We start from the raw sequence: 27,463 nt of genomic DNA, 5'->3' as shown, positions 1-27,463 counted from the left end.
AAAAAACTATTTTGGTTTTTCTGTTTTTAAATTAGAACATTTAAGATGAGCTTGTGTTTCACAATTTGTGATATTTGATGGATAATCAGTTTGAACAGTAGTATGTAGAATTTTATATTTTTTTTGACAAAGTACAGTAGCATTGTGTAAAACTGTGTGTGAATATTGTTTGTGTGCAACTATATGGCAAGCTAGTGCTGGCTTTCCTATGGATAAAGACCATACATGTAAATCATGAACGTCAATAACTCCTGGAATTTTTAATAGATCATTTTTGATATCTATTAAATTGATAGTTACAGGTGTTCCTTCCATTAATACATTCAATATTTCTTTAATTACTGATATTGTTGTAGAAAAAACAATAAAACAAAAAATAATAGAACATATTGGATCTGTGATTGAATATTTAGGGTTATACCAAATAATTAAAGAGGCTATCATTACTCCTATATTTTGAAGCAAATCACTAATAGCATGAAGATATGCTGATTTTAAACTTATACTATTCAATTCAGTATTATTGTGTTTATGATTTTCATTATGAGAATGAGTATAATAATGATCATGAATGTGGTTATGATTTAATTTGTCTCCTATCAAATTATTATTTAACGAATCAAAGAATATATTTTCTTCATCATTTTTTTCGTGATCATGATTATTATGCGATTTATTATTTTTTTTTTTTTTTTTTTTTTTATCATAAGTATCAGGATTTAATTCCTCTTTATTATTTAAGTATTCATTTATGCCTACTTTAAAATCATTAGGTGGATCTACATCTTCATCATTTCCAATATTTTTTTTTTTTTTTTTTTTCAAATTATTTGGATCGCAATTATTATTATTATCATCATTTTCATTTTCATATTGATCAAAAGAAACATAACCACAGTTACTAGTATTAATTCTACTTATTGAAATATCATTATTATATTTTTCACCATCTTCTAATGAAATATTATTTATATTTATAAATTTATTATTTTTTGAGTTGGTTTTCCAAGCACTTGTGTTTGTGTTTGTGTTTGCGTGATGACTATGATTATGATTGCAACTTTTATTTCCAATAAATTCAAAACCATGTGAATGTACTTTTAAAACAAAAGCGATAAATATATTTGCTAGTGTACTTACAAAAGCAGTAACAAACATAATATATCCATCAACTTGCTCAACTTGAAATAATCTAAAAGTGGCGCTATACAAAATATAAGCAGATAATGCCCAAATAAAAAAAATTGAAAACAAAGCTCCTATTATTTCTGCTCTGTGATATCCAAAAGACATATCTAAATTTCCCTCAAAAGTAGAAACATAAATTGAAAATAAATTCAATGCAAAAGATAATAAATCACAAAACAAATGCGATGCGTCTGTCATTAATGATAAAGAATTTGATACGATTCCTGCGACAATTTCGATAATCATAAATATAACACATATAATACTTGCTATAATTAATTTCTTCGTTACTTTTTTTTGGTTATCATCATATAAATATGATACTCTCTCAACAAAATTTAATTCCCCTCCATTTCCAACTAGAGGTCTGTCCATTTTTTTTTTTTCTTATTTTTTAATACTTTTTCTAGTACCGCCTCTTTTCGGAGGTTATATTTTTATGAACTTTTTTACTTTTTTCATAAAAAATAATTTATTCAAGTGTGTATTATAAGAAAAAAAAAGAAAATGTTACAATTTATGTTCTTTCATATAAGCAGTCTTTTGGGGATGGTCATGTAGCTGTGACGCTCAATTTATATAGATCGTAAATATATACTTATATATATATATATTTTTTTTTTTTTGAATTATTCATTTATACATACAAGCAAATATGCATGTATTATTTTTACTTTATATAACTGCAAAATTTAAAAATAAAAACACTATTATTATTATTTCAAATATAACATATATTGGTTTTATTATACACAAAATGTGCCCACAAATCGAAAAAGAGTATTGGTATTGTAAATTCAAACTTATATATAACTCAACAATGAAATAACAAATTCTTTTAATAAATAAAAATACAATTTATGTGATATGATTATAAGGCGGAAAAAAAAAAGTGAAAAAAAAAACTCCAAATATAATAAGGTATAATTAAAATAATAGAATCTTTAACACTTTGAGTTTTTTTTTCACTTGCTTGTTTTTGTTATATTCTTATGCAAAATGTAAATTCAAAATAATAAAATAGAATAAAATAAAATATTTATTACAAAAAAAAAATGTGTTCCTTGGTTTCATAACGCTAATAGATCTATTAATTACATAGTACGCTGTGGTAGTAATTTGAATAGGCAGCGTTTTATCAATGAAAATAAGAATAACGAACAAGTGGAAATATATACAATAGTGTATATTTTCTTTTCTTTTTTTTTATTCTTTTATGAGAATAGTTCAAATTATTATTTTTTTTTTTACACTTTTTCGAATTAACACGATATTTTATAAAGGCAAGCAAATAATGTTAGCATAAAAAAAAATGCATATATATGTTAATATAATCTGCATATTATGAATATTATATAGGTAGAAATAAAATGCTCGTTATCATTTATACATATATACGCATGGTTATAATTATTGATAAATAAAATATGCTTAAAACATGCTTAAAACATTTTTTTTTATTTTTAAAACATTTTTTTTAATTTTTTTATTATAAGTTTGTTGGAATAATAACTAGGTATAGTTTTTTTTTCCCCCATAATTAATTAAAATATGCTAACTTTTTTGGAAAATTAATTTAACTAAAAAATATAATTTTTTAAATGATTATAAACCATATATAATTTATTAATATATTAATTCAAATGGCCATATAATAAATTTCCATATTTATGAGGAGATAAATATATAGTGTTAATATATATAGAGGTTGAGATATAGTATAATAGGGCCCATAAATAAGTAGATACAAAGATATATTTACATTTATACATTCTGTATACACATAAAGATATAGGCAATAAACGGATATGTCCGAATTTGTATGTTTATAAAATTGCCTATATAAATATTATTTAATTTCAAAAATTAAATTATGCCTAATTTGAGTAAATATAATGAAATATATGAATATAGATTTTTTTCCCAAATTTCATCAAAATGAAGAAAATGCAGGGACGGCATTGGTTGTTATTAATTTAATGCTTTTATTTTCTATGCTTTTGTATGGCATAAATTATATATTAATGAAATATTTTATTATGATAAATGGGTCAATATATATTTTTATTACATTAAGAACACTTCTTACATTACCATTTATGTTTTATATATATTTGTCCAAAAAGTCGGAACCCAAAAAAAAAAAATTATTGCACAATGTTAATGAAATGTATAATGAAAAAATCGGAGAAAATTATAATTCATGTATTAATAATAATGATAATAATAAAAAAAAGACAAATAATAATAATAATACAAAAGTTAGCGATAATAAAAAGGGAAAAAAAAATAAGAATAATAAAAATTCAAGTGAAGAAAAAAATGAAGAAAATGATATAGTATTAAATTTAGAAAATTCAGATTCATGTTGTTTTAGTAAAATTACAAATAATGATGAAAAATTAATACCAAGATCAGCTTATATTCCATTAATTATATTGTCAGTTACAAGTGCATTAAGACAAATTATTGTCATAATTGCCTTACAATATACTGATTCACATAATGCTGCTATTATCCAACCAACTATACCTATATTTACCGCGTTAATGTCTTATTATTTAAAAATAGAAAAACTTAACTATATGTCATTTTTAGCTATATTATTATCATTTATTGGTTTAGGTATAACTGTTGAAATTTGGAATTTACAGTCATTTGATTTTGGCTTTTTATTATTATTAACTGTACCATTTACAAAAGGGTTACAAGTAATATACATAAATATTGCTGCAAAATATGTAAGTAATGATATAATACAATTTTGTCAAATGGGTATATTATTTTTAATTACTTTACCATATGGTATATTAGGAGAAATGTTTGTTAATAATAATTTTAATATTATGAAAGAAATATATAATTTAACTAGAAATCAACTTATATGTATTATTTATTCAACTATTGGTGTCATATATCTTTGTTGGAAAATTCAAATAGTAGCTTTAAATTATTTAACCCCAGTAACAGTTTCATTATATCAATCATTTCAGCCCGCCTTTACTTTTGTTTTAGCAAGAATATTTTTGAATGAAACAATAAATTATAATAAATATATAGGAACTGTTTTTATCATCATATCCTTGATACTTTACCAGCACAGTTGTAAAAAATTTACAAAAGTATGATGACTTTTTACATCATAGTTATATTTATAGTCTAGACATGCGCACATCACATATGTATAGGGGATGATTCCGATATCTACACATCTTTGTGTGTACACTATACCTAGAGATTTATGCACATACGCTTGAATATCGCCATTTGAACGTTGTATTGTTTGGCCATTCTCGAGGTGCCGTATACAAAAATTATTGACCTTTTCCTTTTTCACCACCTGTTATTTTGCGCTATTACTTACACTGTTGTTATTTTTTTGTTTTATTCTATTTATAATTTTTTTGCATTTTTTTGCATTTTTTTGCGTTTTTTGCATTTTTTTGCAATTTTTACAATTTTTTACAATTTTTTACGCCTTTTTAATCTGCTTGATTTCTTTCATATAGCCCCATAAAAATGAGCATGTACATAATGCACATTTCAAAACTTGCTTCTCTTGTTTTTTACGTAAAATATATAAATATATGCTTTTTTACGTTATTGTATATGTTAATATATTGATACATGATGATATTATCCAACAACCATATTTAAAATGCGTATTGTAAAAATGTTTTATAAAAAAAATGTCAAAGCAAAGATATAATTAATAATGTTTACACATTAAACTTCTATGTTTGCTGCATTTCATTTGATTCTATTATGCTCTTTTTTTAAGCTATTAAATTAAAGACATTATAATATAAATTTATAGTAGCAACTTTTATATAAGTATAAATCGGAAATGTTAATTATTTGATAAAAATTCCAAAAAATATAAAAAAAATTGTATAAAAAAAAGATATGAAAAAAAAAATGAAAGAAAACAAAATGAAAGAACACACATTTAAATATGCATATAATAAATGTTAATATGTATCAAATTAATTACAAAACAATTTTATATCTTGATATTTTTGGTAAAACTATTTTTCTAAGTTCCATCTCCAACGAACATGTTTTTTCAGTTTGTTAAATCGAGACGGAGGCTGACAATGTAATTTTACTCTTCCAGACATATTTATTTCACTCATAAATTTTTCAACTATTAAATTCATTTCTTTATAACTTTTATTTTCAAATAAAGGGGAACATAATATTCCATAAAAATGCATATCGTGAACATGATGACCCATTGTATAATCTTGCTTAATATGAAAACATATTGGCTTTAATTTTTCATATATCAGTTTTTTAATTTTAATTAAATTTGGGCAATCTGGTGAGGCGAATTTATGGGCATAGCATTTTCTTATTAAATTAAAATTATTACATATTTTTATAATCATGTTTTATAAGGGAAAAAAATAATATAGAGAAAAAACACATATAGATATATACTTATAGTTTTTTTTTTTTTCTCTATAATTTTACCACTTTAATAAACACAAAAAAAGTAACATATTATCTTAATAGATTTAAACATATTTTCGTTTTTTTAAATAAAATTTGATTTTTTTTTTTTAATGTGTTTACACAATTAAGCTAATTTTACTCTTATTCTTACAAAACCCAGCTCATTTTTATGTTATTCAAATTATTTTCACAATTTCTATGTGCTTAAAATAGGGTACAAAAAATGATAATCGATTTTTAATACGAAATAAAAAGGTATAAAGAAATATATAAATAATTAATAATAAAGAACAAAACAAGCTGTATTGTAAAATGGCATGTTATATCAATAACTTTTATTCTATGCTTGATAGTATTATTATCATCACAATATTCCTTCGATTTTTCTATAAATAAAAATACAAGATTTTTTTTGCGCTTTTTATAAATTCATATACACATTAAAAATATTTTTTTTTTAAAATGTTAAGCTTTAAATAGTTTATTCAAATTATTTATTTAATAAAATGGTGATAGATATATGCTCATATTATGTGCTTATGTATTATACATAAAATGGGAATTAAAAAAAAAATTCAATGGACCATATTAGAGGAAAAGCTAGCTAAATTAAGCTATATATTTAAAAGAGTGAATAAATAATATATTATCCAATTTGTGGAAATTCAAAAAATATATAAAATATAATAACATGAAATGAGAAGAAAAATGTAAAATAATGTAAAAAAATAATATTAAAAATATTTTAGTAAAAATCGAAACAAGTGTAATATATATTATAACATATAATAAATAGTAAATATTTTAGTATAAGACTGCAAGTGTGCTAAAAAAAAAAAAAAAAAAAAAAAAAAAAAAAAAATTTGAAATTTTACAACTAATTATAAATAGTTTTTTTTTTTTTTTTTTTTTTTTTTACACATTAACAGTTTTTTGCTTTTCTATTTGCAGTTTTTCTCAATTCAGTATTAAGGATTTTTTTTCGCATAACTATTCTTTTAGGAGTAACTTCAATTTCTTCATCATCTTGAATAAAAGATAAAGCATATTCAATAGTGATATTTTTATGGTTAATTCTGATAGTTTCTTCATGTCCTTTATTTCTTAAATGTTGTACTGGTTTTACTTTAATCGCATTCATTTCAATATCATTACTTAAAAAATGTTCCCCTATAATCATACCCTCATATGTTGGGTAATTTTCACTAACAAATAAATTACCTTTTAATTGAATTGGATCTAATGAAAAAGCAGTTGTTGTTCCATTAGATGATGAAATAATAACACCATTTCTATCACTTTTATATGAGGGTTGTTTTTTTTTATATTCTTTTAATTCTGAATTGACTATAGATGTACCTTTACTTATATCACGCAAATATGAACGCATACCAAAAAAGTTTTTTGATGGACAAACACATTTTATAAATGTATTATCATTATCATTTATTATATCAATAATATCAGCTTTTCTTGTATTTAATTTTTCAATAACATTTGAGCTAATTAATGAAGGTATAGTAATATGGAATTCTTCAATTGGTTCTAACAAATTTCCGTTTTCATCATTTTTGTATATAACATTTGGTGAAGATATAGTCATTTCATATCCTTCTCTTCTTAGTTTTTCAATTAGTATACCTAATTGTAATTCGCCTCGTCCTTTTACTTCATAACTATCTTTTTTTTCTGATTCACTAATTTCAATTGCAACATTTATAGCTGCTTCTTTTTTAAGTCTATTTCCAATTGATGATAAAGTTATATGTTTTCCATCTTTTCCAGTTAAGGGACTAGTATTTTGAGAAATTTTTAAACAAAGTACTGGAGGATCTATAGGTCTAGCTTTTATACTATCTATTTTTTCTTCAGATAATATAGTATCATTAACAGATGGTATAATACCTTTAGCAATTGATATATTTACAATATCACCAACACTAGCTGAATTCACATTTTCTATTTTCCTTCCTTTCATATAAAATATATTTTTTACAATAGCTGTACCTTTTATTTTATTTTCTTCACTTTTAACAATTATACTATCACCTTTTTTTATACATCCACTATATATTTTTCCAGTAATTATGACACCAACACCTTCTTGGTTATCTATAAGACTTACTAGCATACTAAATGGTTCATTTATTATTTGATTTTGCATTTTTTTTTTTTTATCAATTAAATTTGTTTCTTGAGTAATTATGGAACTATTTTGTTCTATTTCAGGGTTTGTAGAATAATATTTTTCGAGCATAGTATTTGATGAACTAATTGGTGAATCAAAATATTCAATAATTTTTTTAAATATAATTAAAACATTATCTTGTTCACATTTATTTTGTTTAGCATCTTCAAAATTATCAGTACACCATCCATTTTTAGCTGATGCATAAAGGATTGGATAATTCATTAATTCATCTGGGGCATTTAATTCTGCAAATAAATCAAATATTTCATTTTCAATTTCTTCTTTTTTTTTAATATTACTTGGTTTATCGAATTTATTCATAATTACTATAATTTTACACTTTGGATTTAAAAGTGATTTTTTTAATACAAATTTGGTTTGATTTTTTGGTCCTTCTACTACATCAACAATTAAACAAACCCCATCAATTAAATTTAAAACTCTTTCGACTTCTCCTCCAAAATCAGAATGACCAGGTGTATCAACAATATTAAAAAAATAATCATCATATTTGATTCTTGTAACTTTTGACATAATAGTTATACCTCTTTCTTTTTCTAAATCATTATGATCCATTACTCGATCATTATTTGTTTCTTCACCTCCTTGTCTTAACAGTTTATCAACAAGTGTTGTTTTTCCATGATCGACATGTGCAATTATAGCTACATTACGTATTTTTTCAGGATTAATAATATTTATTTTTTTATTTGTAGAAAAAAATAATTTATTATTTATTTCACAAAATGATTTTTTCTTTTTATTTTGTTTTTTTATCTCATTTTTTGGATACTCAATATTTTTGTTTCCTGATAAAAAAGTGCAATATGTTCTTACATTATTTGCACCCGATTTAATTTTATTAACTTTATCATTAATTAAAGTGCTTGAAATGAAAATATTTTTTTTATGAATTTTTATACCCTCTATATTAACATTAGTGAGGTAATTCACAACCCTCTTAGCTGCCAAATTATTACAGTCTTTTAAAAAATAATACATATTTATCGTCGTTTAAAGTATATATTATTTTTCCTTTGCCCTAAAGTCATTACATACGTCATATTAGCATAATAAAGATAGTGAAAATAAAATTATACATCCTATATAGGAATCCATATATGGTAATATGACTATTCCCATTTATTAGAATATTTAACCAATCGATGAAATTTATTAAAACTTGAAATAACACATAAATTTTAATAGTTATAAATTATGAAATAAATAAATAACACGGTATAATTTTTTACTATTATTTTTTCACCCTATTGATATTTTTACCCATTCATAATATGTAAATATAGTATCCAAAAAAAATACATAAGTCAGGTATATATTTTTTTCCTTGTATAAGAAAATTATTAATCGTCTCTTTAGTAAAACATTTTCCTAAAAAATTAATCCGCACTCAGCGATATGCTCTTATGAATATTTAAAAATAATACAACGTTATGCATATATATAATATTATATATATATATATATACATATTATAGAGTAAAAAAAATATAGGTGTAAATTTTCATTTTTTGAGTTATGACACTATTGAATTTCAGTATTAAATATTTTATATATACATTTTTTCCCCCTTATTTTATAAGCTCATGTTTTGAAAAATTGAATAGTAAGCATTGGACTATAGTATATTCCACGAATTGCATATATACACAATATATATTCCTTAAACAAAATTTTTATTTTATGATTTATTTATATTCCTTTTATTTTAACAGACATAAAATAAAAAAAAAATTTAATTTCATACATTTTTAATGAATACACTTTTTTAAATAATATATATAAATATTGTAATAGTTACACATGATTATATAATTCTTTACATTATTTTATTTAAAGAATTTTTATATAAGATCGAAATAAACTTAAAACATATTATATACCTTTTGGATAGTTATTTATTAAAATATATAATTACACTATTTTTAAATGTGGAAAGCAGCGAATGTTTCATATACAAGATATGCTTCGGAAATGGCTCACATTTTAAGAAAGTACAAATAATAAGAAATAGGATGAAAAAAGAAAAGGAAATTATAATATTGATTTATATGGGAAAATAGTGATATATTATTTATTTTGCCCTTTATAAATAGTTTATATCTTACATAATATTAACCACACCACCATTATTATTATTATTATTACTATTATTATTATTATTATTATCATTATCTATTTTAGTATTTTTTATATTTATTTCATTTCTTTTTTTATTTTAAGATGTCTGAAAGACCCATATTCTGATATAGCATTAGAGAGAAGTAAAATGCACTTACGAGAAATAATATACAAAGATGGAAAGCCAATTAGTCAAGGTAACAAATTAACAACATATATAATCAAGTTGAAAAGAAAAAAAAAAAAAAAAATTTAACCTTTTTTTTTTTGTTTTCAAATGTGTATGTATTTTTGTTAATAGTTACTAATATGATCTTCAAAAATATATTCCTTAAAAAGGTGTTATATATATAGTTTAAAATTTTTGTTTATAGAATTACATGAAGAGTTTGAAAAGGCATTTAAAAATTTAGATCTTAATAAATGATAATATATGTGAGGATTACAGATGAAATCATTGATCATAATATATCACATACTTTCTTTATGTCTTATCCACCTTTTAAAGGATGTATATAACAATTTTATTTGATATATTTTGTTTAGATTTTTTCTTTTATATAACATTGTAAGGCATTAATAAGAATTATACATATATAGCTATAAATATAAAGAGAAGTAATAATATATATATTTGAAGTTGTGCACATACTTTAAGTAAGAAATCGAGAACGATTAACTCGTACAATGGATACATAACATATATGCCAATAATTTATATGTATATATGCCAATAATTTATATATATATGTATATAAAATGTTGAATTATTTTATCATTTATTAATTTATATTTTTTTAATTTTTTATGTCCATTTAATGTTTAAATATATATTAAACATTAATGATAAATATAAGAATATTTATAAATATGTACGAATGTATATTATTTTTTTTTGTACGTACATATGTTGGTAACACTTTTTAAATTTCCAAATATATAGACATAATTACACAAATTTAAAAACATAAAAACTTATAATAAACAAATAATTTAGCATATTCTATATTAAGAAAAATTGTTTTAATAATTATTTTTATAATTTGATGTTAAAAAGGTTTATTATTACAAAAGTATACAATTCGTATAATTATCATCATTATCATTATTATTATATATATATACATACATTTTTATGTATATTATAATGCCATATTTTCTGGAAAAATGCATAAATGGGTTTTGCTAATTATTTATTTTGCACTTATAGAATCTATTTGTGCATATAATAATAAGAACATCGTATCTTCGTTTTTATCATATATAAACTCTAAAATAAATTATAAAAATGAGGTATCAAAAGTGATAGAAATGGGCAACACTTTGGCTTGCCTAGTGAATAATAATAGCCAAGGTTATAATGAATGTTCATGTGATTTTAAAAAAATAAACGAATTTGAAAAAAAATGTTCATTTCATTTAAAAAAAAGTCAAGAAGAAGCAAAAAATTGCTCAGAAGAGCATTGCGAAATTTGTTGTAATTTAATTAAACCCAAAAATCAAAATGATTCAATACTAGCTTATGAATTAGTTTGTAAAAAAAAATGTACAAAGTCTACTATAACTTTACCTTTAAATCAAGATGACTATAAATTAGCTTTTACCAAATTATTTGAATTTATCCGTATTTTTTATCCTCCAAATATTTTAAGTTACCACCCAATTCAGAATAAGAAATACCCGACCTATACTAACAAAGTTTTAAATACAAGTATAAAATTAAAGAACTTATTAAAAACAAAAAAATCAAAATATCATTCTATATATAATCATACACATTTACTTATTTATTTCCTGTCTAATATATATCCATATCCCTATATATATGTGAAAATATACATACTTACATTATTTTTTTTTCCATTTACCTAATTTTAATGTAGAATATAAACAAATAGCAAATGATCTTAATTTAGAGGCTAATCAGGTAAAAATACACACATACACATGTATATATAAATATAAAAATAGCAAATAAAATAAATTGTAAAAACAACAAAAAATATAAAATATATGAACAAGTGTTATTTTGCAACACTGTTCTTATATATAAAATGGATAAAATAATTATTTATTTAATGAATAAATTTTTCCAAATATTTTTAATTAAAAAAATAAATAATTACATATTATATATATTTTTAAAAATATTTATTTTTTTATACATTAGATTAATAGAGAATATGTTAATAATGAAATAACCCCAGGTATTGAAAATAAATCAGAAGATTTATTTTCTCCATATGATGAAAATTAATTATTATTATTATTTCTATTATTTTATTAAATTTGATTTGTTTACCTCTTATTGTTCTTAAATTTTGCTTTTATTTTTGTCATTATTTTGTCTTTTATATTTTTTTTTTATTTTGTGTGCAACATTTTGCAATTTACTGTCGTATTGAAATTTGTTCTTGTTTTCGTTTTATATATGTTGATGTTATTATTATTATTTTAACAAGCATAAATTATAGTTTGATTTTTTCCATATTTATTTAAAAATATTATTTTTTTGTTGTAATAAAAAATTATTTTTTATATAAATGTCCTATTATCATAATATAAGATGTCTCTAATAAAATACATTTAAGAATATATTAAAAATTGATAGAAATATATATATAAGTTATTTACATATGTGCACACATAAATGAATATATATAATTCGAAGCAGTGCAATATACAACTATATAACTGCATTAGAAAAACTAATAAAATATTATTTTGAAAATATAAAATTAAAAATGGTGAAAAAATAATAATATGCAATATAAGGACTTAGTTATAAAAGAATATGAATATTATTTTATTTTTTTTGAGAGATATTTTTAATTTCTATTTTACTTGACTTAACAAATCACACCATCTTGGCTTGTAATATGATCTAAAAGGAAAACGTGAAATACATATGCAAAATTTGATGAATATACTTTTGTTATTTATATGTATGTGTACAGATTATTGGCGTCCAAAATATTTCACACTATTTAACACTTTTTTGATCAACTATTCGCATACCAAAATTAAGTGAAATTTGCTTATTCGTTTTATATATATCAGCGCTTTTTATCCCCTTGAGGGTTTTCCGTGTTTTATTTTCCATTTCGTCATGTATTTACTTAATTAATTAATTAATTAATTACTTGCTTACTTGGTCATGTATTCTTTATTTTTTTAAATTTATTTTCCCGTTTGGATATAATATAGAATAAAGCATACACAAGCATGCCTTTGGAAAAAATTCCGATGTCATTTTTTTCTGACATACTCTGTAACACAAAATATGAAAATATAAGCAATGAAATACAGTGCTTGAGTCAAAAAAAGCATTATAATAATAATAATAATAATAATAAATCGTTAAATATATCAGAAATTGGCAGTTTTAAAATAGTTAAGATACTTTTAAGAGGGTTATCAAATACTGTATGTTTGTGTGAATGGGCAATTGATAATACAACAGCTTCAATTTTGGGAAAATATGCAAATTGTATAAATAACGATTTATTAAAGCTCAATAAAATATATAAAAAACGTGAAAAAAAAACTACGTTCCCTTTTAAAAGTAATTATATTTCAAAATTTTATAATAGTGTAATTAATCAGGTAAGCCCTGAAATAACATATGATAAAAATAAGACCGATAATAACAAGATCCATGATTTTGATAATAAAAAGAGAGAAACACTATGTAAAGAAAAAAATAAGAATACACATTTAAAATATGAAATAATAAAAAAAATTAACCTTTTTATAAATAACAATGATTATAAAAAAGAAAATCATACCAAAATTAAAAACAAGAAAGATTGTACCCTTGATAATAATGGCTTACATAAAAAAAATATAATACAACTTGTAGTGAAAATAAAACATAAAGAATTATATTCAAAAATAAATGAATGTAATAAAATCACAGAAGTAGAAATACATAAAAAATTAAAACATTGCAATATATTAAATATGATATTAAGTGTAGAAGATGAAAAATATATTTGTGTATTTTTAGAATATTCATCAATAGGAGATTTATATTCATTTGTTGGTTTTAATATATTAAAAGAAAAAGAAGTTAAAATAATTGTAAGCCAAATTTTATTTGCATTATATTATCTACATATCAAAGGAATAATACATTGTGATTTAAAACTAGAAAATTTATTGTTATTTAATTTTGATGAAGAGTCTTTTTTATTTGAATCTAATTTATTATCAGACATAAAAATGTCTCATATTAATAAATTTAAAAAATTGAATACTAAAAAATTAGTTCATTCTATTAAAGAAAATGTAAAAAATAATCCTAATATTAAGGTATTTAAATATATAGTAAAATTATGTGATTTTGGATTATCTGTAAAATGTGAATTTGATCAATTTTACCCATTCAATGGAATTAGAGGAAGTTACGGATTTATTGCTCCAGAATTATTTCAAGTTAGATTTTTATAAAATAATAATTGACTTGGTTTGTTCATTTTTATATTTGTCTATGTTTTATATATTTCTGTGAATTTATTTTTGTATTAACAATTTTCAGGAATGTAGTTTTAACAATAAAATTGATATGTGGGCATTAGGAATAATTTCCTTTCTTTTATTGGGAGGGTATAGGCCATTTTATCCATGTTCTCGATTTGAAGTACCAAAAATCGAAAAAAAAAAAAATAGAAGAAAAAAATAGAAAAAAAAAAAAGAAAAAAAAATTAATATATATTTTTAAATTGCTATTAATTCTTTATATCAAAAAATATAAAAAATATATATGCTATATGAAAACATAAGATATGTATAAGGTTAATTTTAGAAAATGTCTAAATTGAAATATTAATTTAAACGAAAGTATATATTATAATTTTTTTTTTTTTTTTTTAATTAGGAAAAGGTAATATTTCATGAGAGATATTGGCATAATATATCACCCGAAGCAAAACATTTTATTCAATCACTATTAGAGATTGACCCCTTTAAAAGGATGAATGTAATTGAAGCTATGGACCATCCTTGGTAATATAAAGACAATAAATAAATATATTATATTTATGAAAAACCTAATTGTTACCACATTTTATACTATATTAATGATGCTATAAAATATTTATTTGTAAGTACATATAATTACGTCTTAATATGTTATTTAAATTTTATTACATCATTTGTAATGTCTTTTAATTTTATTCAATTATTTTCATATCTTAATTATGTTATTTTTTTGTTACACACTTAAACATCTTGATAGGATAAGGAGTTATTTTATCGATATGTAGATATTATAAATATATTTGATACAAGCTTATTTATCACATATCAAATTGAATATTTATTTATAATTAAATCAATATGACCATAATTATTTCTATTTAAAAATAAGGAAACATAAAATATATCACTGTATATAAATGTTTTTTTTTAATACTCATTTCGATATATAATAATTTCACGCTTTTACTTTTTTATAATATTTCATATCATGCATATAACTTAAATGCATAAAATTTTATAGAGAAAAATAAATATCCCCACAAACTGTTAAAAAAAATAATATGATATTTAGTGTGTACAAAAAAAATTGTTTTATTTTTAAAAATTAGTTTTAATCTTTGTATGCATTTTGAAACAATTCTCCATTCAAATTTTCGATTTTCTTTTTACAAAATAGTACAAATACAAAATAGCACAAAATAAACGTTGAAATATAGATAATGTATGTACATTGCTAATAAATTAAGTATATATATGTATATGTTCATATTTATTCATTTGTATGCCATAGTTATAGCTATAAAATATAAAAACTCGCTTAATCACTTTTTTTAGACATTAATGGTTTAAGGGAATGTATATAAAATTAATGATATGTAAAAACTAATAAAAATTATACATGCTAAAAATAAAAAACAAAAAATAAACAATAAACAATCTTATATATATAGAACATTTATATATAGAGAATATTTATATATATAGAACATTTATATATAGAGAATATTTATATATATAGAACATTTATATATAGAGAATATTTATATATATAGAACATTTATATATAGAGAATATTTATATATATAGAACATTTATATATAGAGAATATTTATATATATAGAATATTTATATATATTACAGCCTGTATTAATCTATCGTTTGTTTTGTTAATTGAAATTTTTATATATTTGTCTTATTGTCTAATTATTTTTGTTAAAAAGGTGGTAAATTGTTTTAAAATTAAATTGTTATCATATTATTAATTTTTTAAATATTTATTTGTTTTTAGCTTGATAATTGTCCATATTTTTTAATATGTATTATATATGTTCAGAACTAAATGGCATATAACCATACATCGGTGTTTTTGTTTACCGTTCAAGGAATATTAGCATCTTTGACATGTAGTCTATGTTGCTTTGTATATGCATATTGTTGCAATAATAATAAAAATTTAAACAATAACGATACAAAATGTGAAAACAAAAACAAAAGAAATATTTCAAAATTAAACCCGGATATTCATGATATATCTACCTCGAAAAAAAAAAAAATTAAAAATAATTATGAAATTGAAAATAGTAGTGAAGTAATAATAAATTCAACAAATAAAGATAAAATATATTTGTTAAATAAAAGAATATCTGATATCAGCTTATTAAAATATAGTGCTAGTGATATATGTAAAAATAGAGATAATATTAGTAGAGACCAAAATCTGGGTGTGAAAAGTGGCTTGAATAGAAAAGAAGATAACTCAAATGAAATAGAAACAGATATATGTTATAACAATAATTTATCAAAAAATGAAAAATGGAAAAACAAACAAAACGAATGCAATACTTTATATACACACAAACAAGGAAATGAAACCCCATATACAAATTTAGTAAATTTTAAATTAAAGACCATTCCTAATGATTATTCAAATGAAAAAAATATTAATATAGAAAAATATAAACATGGTGAACAAAATGATGCAATTAATAATAGCATATCCACACATAATGAAATGATGCATATTTATCCTTATATTTTCGATAAGGGTGTACAAAACTTTTCACCATTTTCTTGTCATGTTAATAAAAATCCTTTAATTATAAATGAATATGAACGATCTTATAGAAATCAAAACATAAGAGAAAATATATTTGACTCACATTTGAAGGAAAATACAAATTCTATAAATATGAATAGCAACGCTTCAGATATTTATACTAGGGAAGATATGAAAAAATATTTTAGAAACAATGATATATTATGTAATACTGAAAAAAAAAATGCTATTACTAATGAAGGGTTAATTTTATATGATAATGGATATACTATTTCTGAAAAAAATAAAACCGAAAATATGATTCTAGACATAGGAAAAAAACATAATAATACAATTTTAAGAAGTGAAATATCGTATATAAAAAATAAAGAAGAAATAAATGGAATGGAAAGCAAATTAGTAATGCATTATCAAAATGGAATTATTCAAAAAGATAAATTTGTCAAGAATGGGGTTATAAAAAGTTTTAGTAGTATCACAGAAAAATCTATTGAAAATAATTCCCCTATGACTGAAAAAGAAAAAGAACAAATATATTTTAAACAGAAAATAGAACAAATTGATAATATGATTCCTTCTAATAAATTGAAAAAATTTCATGAAGAAAATAATAATCCAATTTTTAAAACTTATAAAAATATGTTTGATCATTTTAATAAAAGTATGTCAAATAATAGACAGATAAATAATATAGAAAAAAATTATGATGAAATTTTATCATCTACTTATGAAAATGATAAAAATGGGATCAAATATGTAGAAACAAATATTATTGATAAATGTGAAAACTGCGATTTAGATAAGGCATACCATTTTGATACAAATTATTGTGATATGAATAAAAGTGAAGGAATTGAAAATGATTATTCATTAGGATGGGAACAAAATTTTATAAAATATAATAAAAATCTTAGTAATAATAAAAAAAATATTATTTATAATACATCCAATGAACAATATATAGATGAAAAATATGTAAAAGAAAATAATACAGATAAATTTGAGGATTTGTATGCAAATAAATTTAATATCTATCCCTATTCTCATAGGAGTAATAAAAAAGGGGAAGAGGAAAATGAAATAAAATTGATTTATAAAAAAAATAATGCCCTTGAATATTTACCAGAACCACAAAATTATGATGATTCGATAGTTAGAAATCGAACCAATATATCGAATACAGAAAATTGTAATAGAAATATATCATTTTATATGGATAATGAGGAGGGGAATACTAATATGGATATTAATAAAGAGGATGGTTCAAATAGTTTATGCAATAATATGAAAAAAAAAATAAAATATAAAAATATAAAAGATCGGGAAAGACAATTAATTGTTGAGAATGATGATATAAGTATTAATACAAGTGATATTACTTCCGAAAATCAAATAAAAAAAGGAAAAGATAAGGAGAAGAAAAAAAATAAAAATTTACAAAATAAACCGGTTTTAAATAAAAATACGAAACTATTAAGAAGTAAACATATTTTCAATGATGATGGAATTTTGTCTCAGGGTGAGAAAAATGTTGATTCCTCAAAATATGCAGAAGATATAAATTGTAAAAATATAGAAATGCTTCATAAAATAAATGATGACAATATTAGTATTAAAACATGCAACAATGGTGAAATAGAGAGAATAAATACCAAGATATGTCAAAATATGAAATCTGTAAAAATGAATAGAGATATTAGATCGAAAAAGAAGTTTAATATACCACTAAATTCAATTGGTTCTGTAGAAGGAAAACAAAAAAATGTTACAAAAAGATGTGAAAATGGTTATGATATTTATTTTTTGACTGATGATAATACTGATTGCCGTACTGAAAATAAAGAAATTTCGCACACTTCAAATAAAAAAAAAGAAACAAATAATATAATCCAAAATGATAAATGTGAAAATGGAATGAAGAAAATGAGTTCTCGTATTAGAAACACAAAAAATAAAAATCTAATCCCCAAATATATGAGCAGATCGAAAACTGAATATAAGTTAAAAAATTTTAATAGAAATTCAATGAAAAAAATAACTGAAGAAAACGACGGAGAAACATGTGAAAGCAACACGGGCACAATTAACGAGATACATCTATATGATGAAGAAAAACAAATAAATGAATTTGGAACAATTGTGGATAACGATTATGATAATAACGATTATGATAATAACGATTATGATAATAACAATTACGATCATAACAATTATGATAATAACAATTATGATAATAACAATACAAATGGTGATCAAAAAGGAATATCTGGAAAAAAAAGGAATATGAAAAATTATGAAAGAACATATAAATTAAAAAAAGACGAAAAAAATATACTATTAGACAATGAAAAACGAAAGGAAACCAAAAATATTGTCAAGAATAAAAAAAATGAAACTTATATAAGTGAGAAAAAAATAGATTATAATAACAATCATACAGAGGATGAAAAATTGCTTATTAAAACAAGTATCAAAAATAGAGACCAAAATATTCAGGTATGTGATAATATAAAAGATAATAATGTGAAAATCGAAAAAAACAAAAAAATAAAAAAAGAAAAAGTATTCGAAAAAAAAAATAAAAATAGTATTAACAAAAATGATAATGTAAATGAAAATAAGAAATTGTCTAAAGTTCAATTTACAAAAATAAAATCAGCTAAAAAAGAAAATATATTATATAAAATGGATGCAATAACATTAATAAATGAAAAACACCAAAAAATTGATGAGCATAAATGTGCATCAGGATTCGCTATCTTTTTAATAGAACACATTCAAAAAAAAACGAAAGAAGATAAGGATATTTTTGAAAATTTATTAAAATTTATATTAAAATTAATGGATATTTATAAAATTAAAACAGTCAATTTTATAGAAGCATTTCTAATTCTAGAAACAATAAATTTAACAATTATAAGAGCTCATCCAATTGAAGAATGGATATTAGTAATTTTTCATTTTATTAATGGAAATATAAAAGATCATAATCTAAAATTTATAATAGAGTCTCTTAAATTAGATCATATAGAAATTACTAATGTAACTGCATCCTTTTATATGAATAAAAAAAATATTAAACTTACTGAAAAAAATATGAAAAGAGTTATTACACTGCTTTCCCATGTTGTCAGAAGATCATCAAGAATTAAAATATTTAATGAAATAAATTCCGATGTAAAACCGAAGGAATATAACACAAATGATCAAATATTAGGTTCTTGTTGGCATCCTATGGATTCAGACGAAATTCCAAAGTGATAAGCGGGCAACAAAAATGGTGATATAATGTGACGAAAACAAAATAAAAATTATATGAAATTTAGCGAAAAACAAAATAAAATTATATGAAATTTAAATTATAAAGCAATAACTATTATATTCATATTATTGGAATAAAATATATATCATTTTTATATATAGTAATAAGTAGTTACATAATGATGAAATCTATATACGTACACTTAATATATACATACACATACTTATGTGGATTTAATACGAATATAAAACTGAGAAATGTTTACTTAAATTATGTAATTATTTATATAAATAATAATTTTATTATTTTATATTTTTTGTATGAATTGATAAATCTTAATAAAAAATTCAAAAAAACTTGTTATGTAAAAAATTTTTGCGTGTCTAATTTTGTCTAAAAAAAAAATTATGTGTATTTTTGTCATATTATTTTTATAATTTATGTTTGAAATTTTTAAAGCATCATTGGCCTGTCTATATATATTATACATGATTTCTCCTGTCTGCTAAAATTTATGATAAATATTAAAAGAGTTTGAATAATTATATGTTTACATAATAATGCATAAAAATATAGACCTGCTCAAAATATAGTGATAATAAGAAAAATAAAGAAAAGTTTTACTATTCGAAAATATAAGAAAAAATAATTAGCTATATTTGTAACGTTTTATTTATTTGCTTATTCGTTCATAAATTAAATAAAAAATAAATAAGCGTATTATTGCGTTTTGTCACCATTTTTGTATATTTAAACCCCAAATAAAATATAGAAATGCAAACAAATGAAAATAAAACAAACGAAAAAAATGAATTCATTAGCTATTTAGAGGAACATGATATAATAAACCACATAAGTCGAGTTTTGATGAAATTGTTTGAGGAAAAGGAAAAACCTGCAGATGCAATCGAATATATACGTAAGAATTGGGGGAACACAGATGAAGGTTATTATTAATTTTATTCATTATTTTGCATTTTTTAGTTTATTTTTTTTGTGATATATTAGCTAACTGTTGAGAATATCCTTTTCTAATTCGTATGCTTATTTTCGATTTGATGATTCTTTTAAAATAGTATTAAGAACTTTAATTATAATTTTTGTGAGATTTTTGTGCAGATTTTTGTGCAGATTTTTGTGCAGATTTTTGTGCAGATTTTTGTGCGGATTTTTGTGCGGATTTTTGTGCGGAATTTTTACTCATGATGGTCAATTGTGTTTGATACACTCAACATATTTATGCACATGTTTTTTTTAATCAATATTAATTTATAGATATTTCGTTAGACGAATTAAAAAAAGAAAATTCATTTCTTAGAGAAGAAAATAAAAACTTAACAAAAAAATTCGAAGAACTAAATAATACATTAAAAAAATTAATTAGCGATAATGAAGCATCAGAAGCTTAAAATATTAGTATCGGTGATATAGAGATAATACTAATGCAAAAATACCAATACAAATTGCTTATTAAAATGGAAATATGCATATATCTAAAAACAAAATGCGTATACATATGCATTCTCTTTTTCTCTTTATATATATATATGCGTGTATATAAAAATGTAGACACTTTTTTTTTCTGAAACGTGGCTAAATACATTAAACACTGAAATATATAATATATATATCCACATTTTATGTGCATCATTTATAAAAACTCCAAAATAGACGTCATAAAATAATCAGGTTTAATATTTAAATTATTATGATTTAAAAACACATTCGCATCGGTAACTCCAGTAGAAACAAGTATAGATTTTATTTTGCAGTTTTGAGCAAAAAATATATCTGTATCTAATCTATCGCCTATCATAACAACTTTTGATAAATCAATGTTAAGATTTTTTAATATGGGTTCAATCATAAATAAGTTTGGTTTTCCTAATACTTTAGGTTTTTTAAAAGATACTTGTTCAATAGAAGCAACAATTGATCCCGTACCAGCCCATTGTTGTTTTGATGTAAAATTTGCAAGCGGATCTTTATTAGATACAATAAATTCTGCATCTAATACATTTATACAAAGTTGGGCATATTGAATTTTATAATAATTAATATTAAAATCAATTGCAACAACAACAGCTCCAATATTATTATCTATTTGTATTTCACCTTCATCTTTTATAATAACTTTTTTATCATTATCTTTATAACTGCCTAACCAATCAAGGTTTAAAGCATCTAATTCATCACATATCCCTTTTTCTCCAATTACATAAATTTTTTTTTTTCTAGATTTATATTCTTCTTTGCTATGAAAATATTTAGCAATTGCATAAGATGTGCAAATAATATTTTCCTTTTTAATACAAGTAAACCCTAATTTATGAAACTTTCCTAATAACGTTTCTCTAGATTTAGTAGAATTATTTGTAATAAAATAAACTTGTTTATTATCACTAATTAGCTTGTTAATTACTTCTATTGCTCCATTAATAACTGTATCCCCTCTCCATAAAACCCCATCACAATCAAAAAAAAAAACTTCAAAATTTTGATAAAGGTCTTTTACATTTACTTTTTTTTCGATTTTCCATTCTTTCATAAAACTGTTATAGCTATTTTGGGCATCTTTTAAATAATTGTTTTGGCTAGCTTCAGAAACGATTAATGACATTTTTTCTTTTTTTTTTCAAAATATTATTATTTTAAAATAAGATATAAATATGTAATATATTATTTTTCTTTATATATAATTTAATATAAAAAAATGAATATTTAATTTATATTAAATACACTTTTTTTTTTTTTTTTTAAATAAAAAAATAAATCCTATAATTAATATAACACATTATAAAATTATTCTCTATATATTTTCGTTAGTATTTATATATTTCACAAAAAAAAAATATATTGAATAAATAAAAATAATAATATTAACTCCATTGAGATAACGTGCCCGAGTGGTTAAGGGGTTGGACTGCTAATCCAATGGGTTCTGCCCGCGCAGGTTCGATTCCTGCCGTTGTCGAATTTTTTTCAATAATAAATATAATAAAAAAAATGAATTTATTATTTATTTTTTTTTCATAATTATTATAAAAAAATTAATGATATATTATGTAATAAATAAGTACTTAGCAAATTCGTGTCATTTTAAAAAAAAAAATATTTTAGTATGCCTTTATAGTATAAATGCTTGCTATATTTATTTTTAAACTATGTAATTACATTATAAAATAATATAATATATTCTACTGTGTAATGAATTAAATTAAATAATATATTATTTTTGATAAATTTAGCTTAGAATATTGAAAAAAAAATTTAAGCATAACATTTTGTCTACCCTAAAAATGGTATTTTTCAGCAAAGCACAAAAATATTTTTTTATTAAAAAAAAAAACGATATTAATATAAATAGTAATTGCGTGCGTAATGCCGTAATACTCAATACGTATATAGTATATATATATTATATATGTATGGTTCTCTAAAGTTCAAGCGCATTATTATATACAAAAGGCGGCATATTTAAGATCCATGAAAGTATATTTTTTGAAACCTTATCACGAAAAAAAAAAAATAAAAAAAAATATTGTTATATTTTTGTATACACAAAATTAAAAAGTTATTTTTTTGTTTTTAAAAAAAGTTTGACAGAAGTGGGGTTCGAACCCACGCCCTTTCGGACAACGGCCTTAACGTTGCGCCTTAGACCACTCGGCCATTCTGTCATTTTATATTTGTTTGAAAAATTTAATATGTATTAAATTGTTTTCCTATGTTTTAAAACCATTTTATTACTAATATTTTTATATAATTTGAACATAAAAATTATAAATATATAATTTTAAAATTTTAATTAATATTTTATTTTAATCAAATTATGGTGTTTTTTTCGAAAAAAAATGATGTAATTATTTATAGTGGTTAAAATAATGATATATGATTAATAGTTATGATGTTCTAATTAATATAACCTCCTTTATTAAAAGAATATTTATTATTCATAAAAAAAAGTTTTCAGTCAACAAATTTAAAATAAATGGGAATTATATTCAAATTATAATAAAGCTTTTGAGAAATATATAACTTATGATAACACCCTTTTACTTTTTCCTATAAAAATATTACAACATCAAAACATGGTTGTATAGTTTCCCAATATTTATTCTTTAATAAGCTATTTCAATGCCCATATATGTGTGTGAATATAAATCAATATTAAATATACAATTCAAACTCATATCGAAACAACATTAAACTGATAATATATATTATAATAAGAAAACATTAAATAATAATTAAATAGCTTTTTGTATATTCTGAACTATTAAAAGGTTGTCCTTAAATATGTTTAATATTTTGTATATAAATTATGATAAAATACAAATATTAATATATGCATATATTATAAGGATAAAAAAAAATTAATTTATTATGTTTATAATAAAAATTATGGTAATACAGTATATTTTTTTTTAAAAAGCAAAATGTATAAAAAAAAATTATCTTTATGATAAACTCCGAGACCGGGAATTGAACCCGGGTCTTCCGCGTGACAGGCGGAAATACTGGCCACTATACTATCTCGGATACATTAATATGAGCTTTTCGAGCGTATATGATTCATTTTTTTAAATGAAAAATAGTATAAATAATTCAGAAAGCGCATATTTTTATATTTAATATATTATAGCTAATTTATTTCGCGTCACAAATGTGATAGAAAAGTTATATTCATATATATTAACTGCATATATAATCATAATAATAATAATAACAATTTTTATTATATTTATATTATAATTATTATAGTACTTTTAACAATTATAAATTTTATTTGTTAACAATTTTTTATAATTTTTATCATTCTCTATAAAAATATAATATATATTTATTTGTATAATTTAAATTTGAGGTAATATATTTTTTTTAAATATTTAAAAAAATGACAATATATTTTAATTAATATTTTATGAATATACAATAATATCTTGGAAAAATATTTAATAAGTACGATTTATAGCCGTTTAGTTTTTATAAGTATTATATTAGTTTATATTTTTTACTAAAATAGGTAAGAAAATTAATAAAATCATCATTATTTTTTATGGAATTTTTAACGGGAAAATAATATTATATGCATTTTCGTCCCATATTAGTTGTATTTTAAAGTGTTAACATAGAATATAAGATATCACCCAATTTGTTTCTATTAAATTTTATCAAATAATTAAATGTGTAAACGCAATCAAATATTAATTTAAATATATTATAGTTTTCTTAACAACAAACAATTTGCAGAAATATTTTATTATCAATATTGTGTATATAATAAGACATAAGTTAACATAAACATATATGTATATATAACTAAATGGATATATAATAAAGTAAAAATCTTATACATTATGAACAACTTTTATGATTCATAAAAGCTGTGTGAAATAGTTATGATAAATTTATAAAAACAAAAAAAAAAAAATATCATACATGTGTATGGTGAAGATATATAGAGAAAACATAATTTATTTAAAAACAAAGTTATATTACTTTATCTGAAGTTTTATGAAACTTTCCATCTACATGTTCCTTTGTGTTTTTTATTAATTTGTTGTAGCTATCTTTTTTTATAAAATTATTTGCACATAGATCTCTTTCTCTATCAAACATTTTTCTTTCATTATTGGATTGTTTCGAATTAAGTAGATATTTTTGTTCTTGTTCACTTTTTCCCCATAAGTCAACATTTTGATGTTTTTCTAAAAACTTTTTATATTGTTCTTTGCTATTTTTAAAATGCCCTTCTTCATGTAATTCTCTTAAACCCTTAACTTTTTCATTTTGATTATTTATATAATTAATATATTGTGCCTTTTCTTCTTCAATGAAAAGATTAATATGGGAATAATTTGTACTGTCATTATTTTGATCAATATCATACCCGTATTTATAATTTGCATTTATATTATCAACTTCTTTATTATTGTTCTCTTTTTGTTTTAATAAATCAGATTTTCTTTTATTAATATTATATCTCAATTTTTCTATATCGATTTGTGATAAAAAATAATAATATAAGCTACTAAAAATATCATATATGTTTTCTTTAAAACTTGATGGTTTTCTATAAAATTCATCTTTTTTTTCTAATTTCCAAGCTCTGAATAAATGTCTTAGTTTTTTTTTTAATCTTAAATCCTTGATATTTTCAAGCGATATTTTTTTTTTATTATCTAATTTTTTATATAACACTTTTAAATTATTTATAAAATTATAATTCTGAAGTATGTTTATAGTTAATCGTATCATTTCTTTACTATCATAAATATGAGCATCATAGTTTTCTTTTTTATTATCGTTTATTTCCTTTTCTACTTCTTTTTCTTTTTTTTTCTTTTCATTCTTAATTTTTTTTTTCGCTAACACGCTACTACTTGTACTACTATTGCTAGACGATCTATCACTTTTCCTATTACTGTAACTTGTGTTTCCATCTGTGTCGCTACTTTCGTCGCTACTTTCGTCACTACTTTCGTCGCTACTTTCGTCGCTACTTTCGTCACTACTTTCGTCGCTACTTTCGTCGCTACTTTCGTCACTACTTTCGTCGCTACTTTCGCCACTACTAGAACTTTTGCTATTATCTGTATCGCTACTTTCGCCACTACTAGATCGTTTGTTAGCCTTGTTTCGGGCTTTATGGCTAGTCATACTTCTATCAGAAGAGACACTGCGACATTTTTTGTTTTTATTTCGATGTTTGTTAATACTATTTCTTATTTTCCTACTTTTGTCCACATTGGTACGCTCCTTTGAAGTGCATGTAGCTGAAATATTTTTTTTTTTTTTTGATTTATCTAAAGATATCGATATAGAACGTGAATCATCATCAGATCTGTTTATTGATCTTTTTCTTTTTTCGTTTTCTTTATGCCCCATTATATTTTATTCATTTATTTTTTAATTATATTTTTAATTATAGATAAACTGTCTACGTACGTTAAACATTATATAAGTATTCCCTAATAATGAATGTATGAAATCAATGGTTTTATATGAGCATTATATATGTACTTTTAAGTAATATACAATATTTGCCTTGTGTTTGTACGTCGAATATTTTTTTACTAATCAAAAAAGTTGAAAAAAATATGCATATGATAATTCATTCATATTCATCTTTAAATCGCATTTAAAAGGAAAACATCCACATCACAACTTGCCCATCTAT

General features: G+C 21.5%; 11 protein-coding genes and 3 non-coding genes across 14 annotated transcripts; 7 read left to right on the top strand and 7 right to left on the bottom strand.

Moving 5' to 3' along the window:
• Positions 1-6: 6 nt before the first annotated feature.
• PY17X_1424200 (cation diffusion facilitator family protein, putative) lies at positions 7-1,563 on the bottom strand (the record flags this gene model as incomplete). The annotated part of the gene is made up of 1 exon (XM_722867.2): positions 7-1,563. One exon carries the CDS (start codon positions 1,561-1,563, stop codon positions 7-9), a length of 1,557 nt encoding a protein of 518 aa, XP_727960.2.
• A 1,520-nt stretch (positions 1,564-3,083) lies between these two features.
• PY17X_1424100 (drug/metabolite transporter DMT1, putative) lies at positions 3,084-4,316 on the top strand (the record flags this gene model as incomplete). Its single annotated transcript, XM_022957514.1, has 1 exon — positions 3,084-4,316. The coding sequence occupies one exon, from the start codon at positions 3,084-3,086 to the stop codon at positions 4,314-4,316; it is 1,233 nt and encodes a 410-aa protein (XP_022812893.1).
• Positions 4,317-5,216: 900 nt separating this feature from the next.
• PY17X_1424000 (conserved protein, unknown function) lies at positions 5,217-5,579 on the bottom strand (the record flags this gene model as incomplete). Its single annotated transcript, XM_725737.1, has 1 exon — positions 5,217-5,579. The coding sequence occupies one exon, from the start codon at positions 5,577-5,579 to the stop codon at positions 5,217-5,219; it is 363 nt and encodes a 120-aa protein (XP_730830.1).
• Positions 5,580-6,568: 989 nt separating this feature from the next.
• PY17X_1423900 (elongation factor Tu) lies at positions 6,569-8,839 on the bottom strand (the record flags this gene model as incomplete). Its single annotated transcript, XM_725736.2, has 1 exon — positions 6,569-8,839. The coding sequence occupies one exon, from the start codon at positions 8,837-8,839 to the stop codon at positions 6,569-6,571; it is 2,271 nt and encodes a 756-aa protein (XP_730829.2).
• Positions 8,840-9,787: 948 nt separating this feature from the next.
• Positions 9,788-10,406, top strand: PY17X_1423800 (ATP synthase subunit epsilon, mitochondrial, putative; the record flags this gene model as incomplete). The annotated part of the gene is made up of 3 exons (XM_022957513.1): positions 9,788-9,852; positions 10,082-10,176; positions 10,354-10,406. The coding sequence occupies 3 exons, from the start codon at positions 9,788-9,790 to the stop codon at positions 10,404-10,406; spliced, it is 213 nt and encodes a 70-aa protein (XP_022812892.1).
• Positions 10,407-11,146: 740 nt separating this feature from the next.
• Positions 11,147-12,236, top strand: PY17X_1423700 (secreted ookinete protein, putative; the record flags this gene model as incomplete). Its single annotated transcript, XM_725734.1, has 3 exons — positions 11,147-11,690; positions 11,863-11,906; positions 12,150-12,236. The coding sequence occupies 3 exons, from the start codon at positions 11,147-11,149 to the stop codon at positions 12,234-12,236; spliced, it is 675 nt and encodes a 224-aa protein (XP_730827.1).
• A 989-nt stretch (positions 12,237-13,225) lies between these two features.
• Positions 13,226-15,246, top strand: PY17X_1423600 (calcium/calmodulin-dependent protein kinase, putative; the record flags this gene model as incomplete). Its single annotated transcript, XM_022957512.1, has 4 exons — positions 13,226-14,416; positions 14,520-14,621; positions 14,859-14,986; positions 15,219-15,246. 4 exons carry the CDS (start codon positions 13,226-13,228, stop codon positions 15,244-15,246), a joined length of 1,449 nt encoding a protein of 482 aa, XP_022812891.1.
• A 1,055-nt stretch (positions 15,247-16,301) lies between these two features.
• Positions 16,302-20,279, top strand: PY17X_1423500 (conserved Plasmodium protein, unknown function; the record flags this gene model as incomplete). The annotated part of the gene is made up of 1 exon (XM_723935.2): positions 16,302-20,279. One exon carries the CDS (start codon positions 16,302-16,304, stop codon positions 20,277-20,279), a length of 3,978 nt encoding a protein of 1,325 aa, XP_729028.2.
• A 775-nt stretch (positions 20,280-21,054) lies between these two features.
• Positions 21,055-21,689, top strand: PY17X_1423400 (C-Myc-binding protein, putative; the record flags this gene model as incomplete). Its single annotated transcript, XM_723938.1, has 2 exons — positions 21,055-21,226; positions 21,556-21,689. 2 exons carry the CDS (start codon positions 21,055-21,057, stop codon positions 21,687-21,689), a joined length of 306 nt encoding a protein of 101 aa, XP_729031.1.
• A 242-nt stretch (positions 21,690-21,931) lies between these two features.
• PY17X_1423300 (phosphoglycolate phosphatase, eukaryotic) lies at positions 21,932-22,900 on the bottom strand (the record flags this gene model as incomplete). The annotated part of the gene is made up of 1 exon (XM_723939.1): positions 21,932-22,900. The coding sequence occupies one exon, from the start codon at positions 22,898-22,900 to the stop codon at positions 21,932-21,934; it is 969 nt and encodes a 322-aa protein (XP_729032.1).
• A 272-nt stretch (positions 22,901-23,172) lies between these two features.
• PY17X_1423200 lies at positions 23,173-23,254 on the top strand. Its single transcript has one exon. It is a non-coding gene; the product is annotated as a tRNA-Ser (tRNA).
• A 626-nt stretch (positions 23,255-23,880) lies between these two features.
• Positions 23,881-23,960, bottom strand: PY17X_1423100. The gene has a single exon. It is a non-coding gene; the product is annotated as a tRNA-Leu (tRNA).
• Positions 23,961-24,750: 790 nt separating this feature from the next.
• On the bottom strand, positions 24,751-24,822 carry PY17X_1423000. Its single transcript has one exon. It is a non-coding gene; the product is annotated as a tRNA-Asn (tRNA).
• Positions 24,823-25,773: 951 nt separating this feature from the next.
• Positions 25,774-27,171, bottom strand: PY17X_1422900 (uncharacterized protein; the record flags this gene model as incomplete). The annotated part of the gene is made up of 1 exon (XM_723940.1): positions 25,774-27,171. The coding sequence occupies one exon, from the start codon at positions 27,169-27,171 to the stop codon at positions 25,774-25,776; it is 1,398 nt and encodes a 465-aa protein (XP_729033.1).
• Positions 27,172-27,463: the final 292 nt, after the last annotated feature.

This window comes from Plasmodium yoelii (assembly GCF_900002385.2).
Source record: "Plasmodium yoelii strain 17X genome assembly, chromosome: 14".
Lineage (NCBI taxonomy): Eukaryota > Apicomplexa > Aconoidasida > Haemosporida > Plasmodiidae > Plasmodium > Plasmodium yoelii.
The sequence above is the reverse complement of the archived record's forward strand: the minus strand, read 5'-3'. Positions and strand labels throughout refer to the sequence as shown.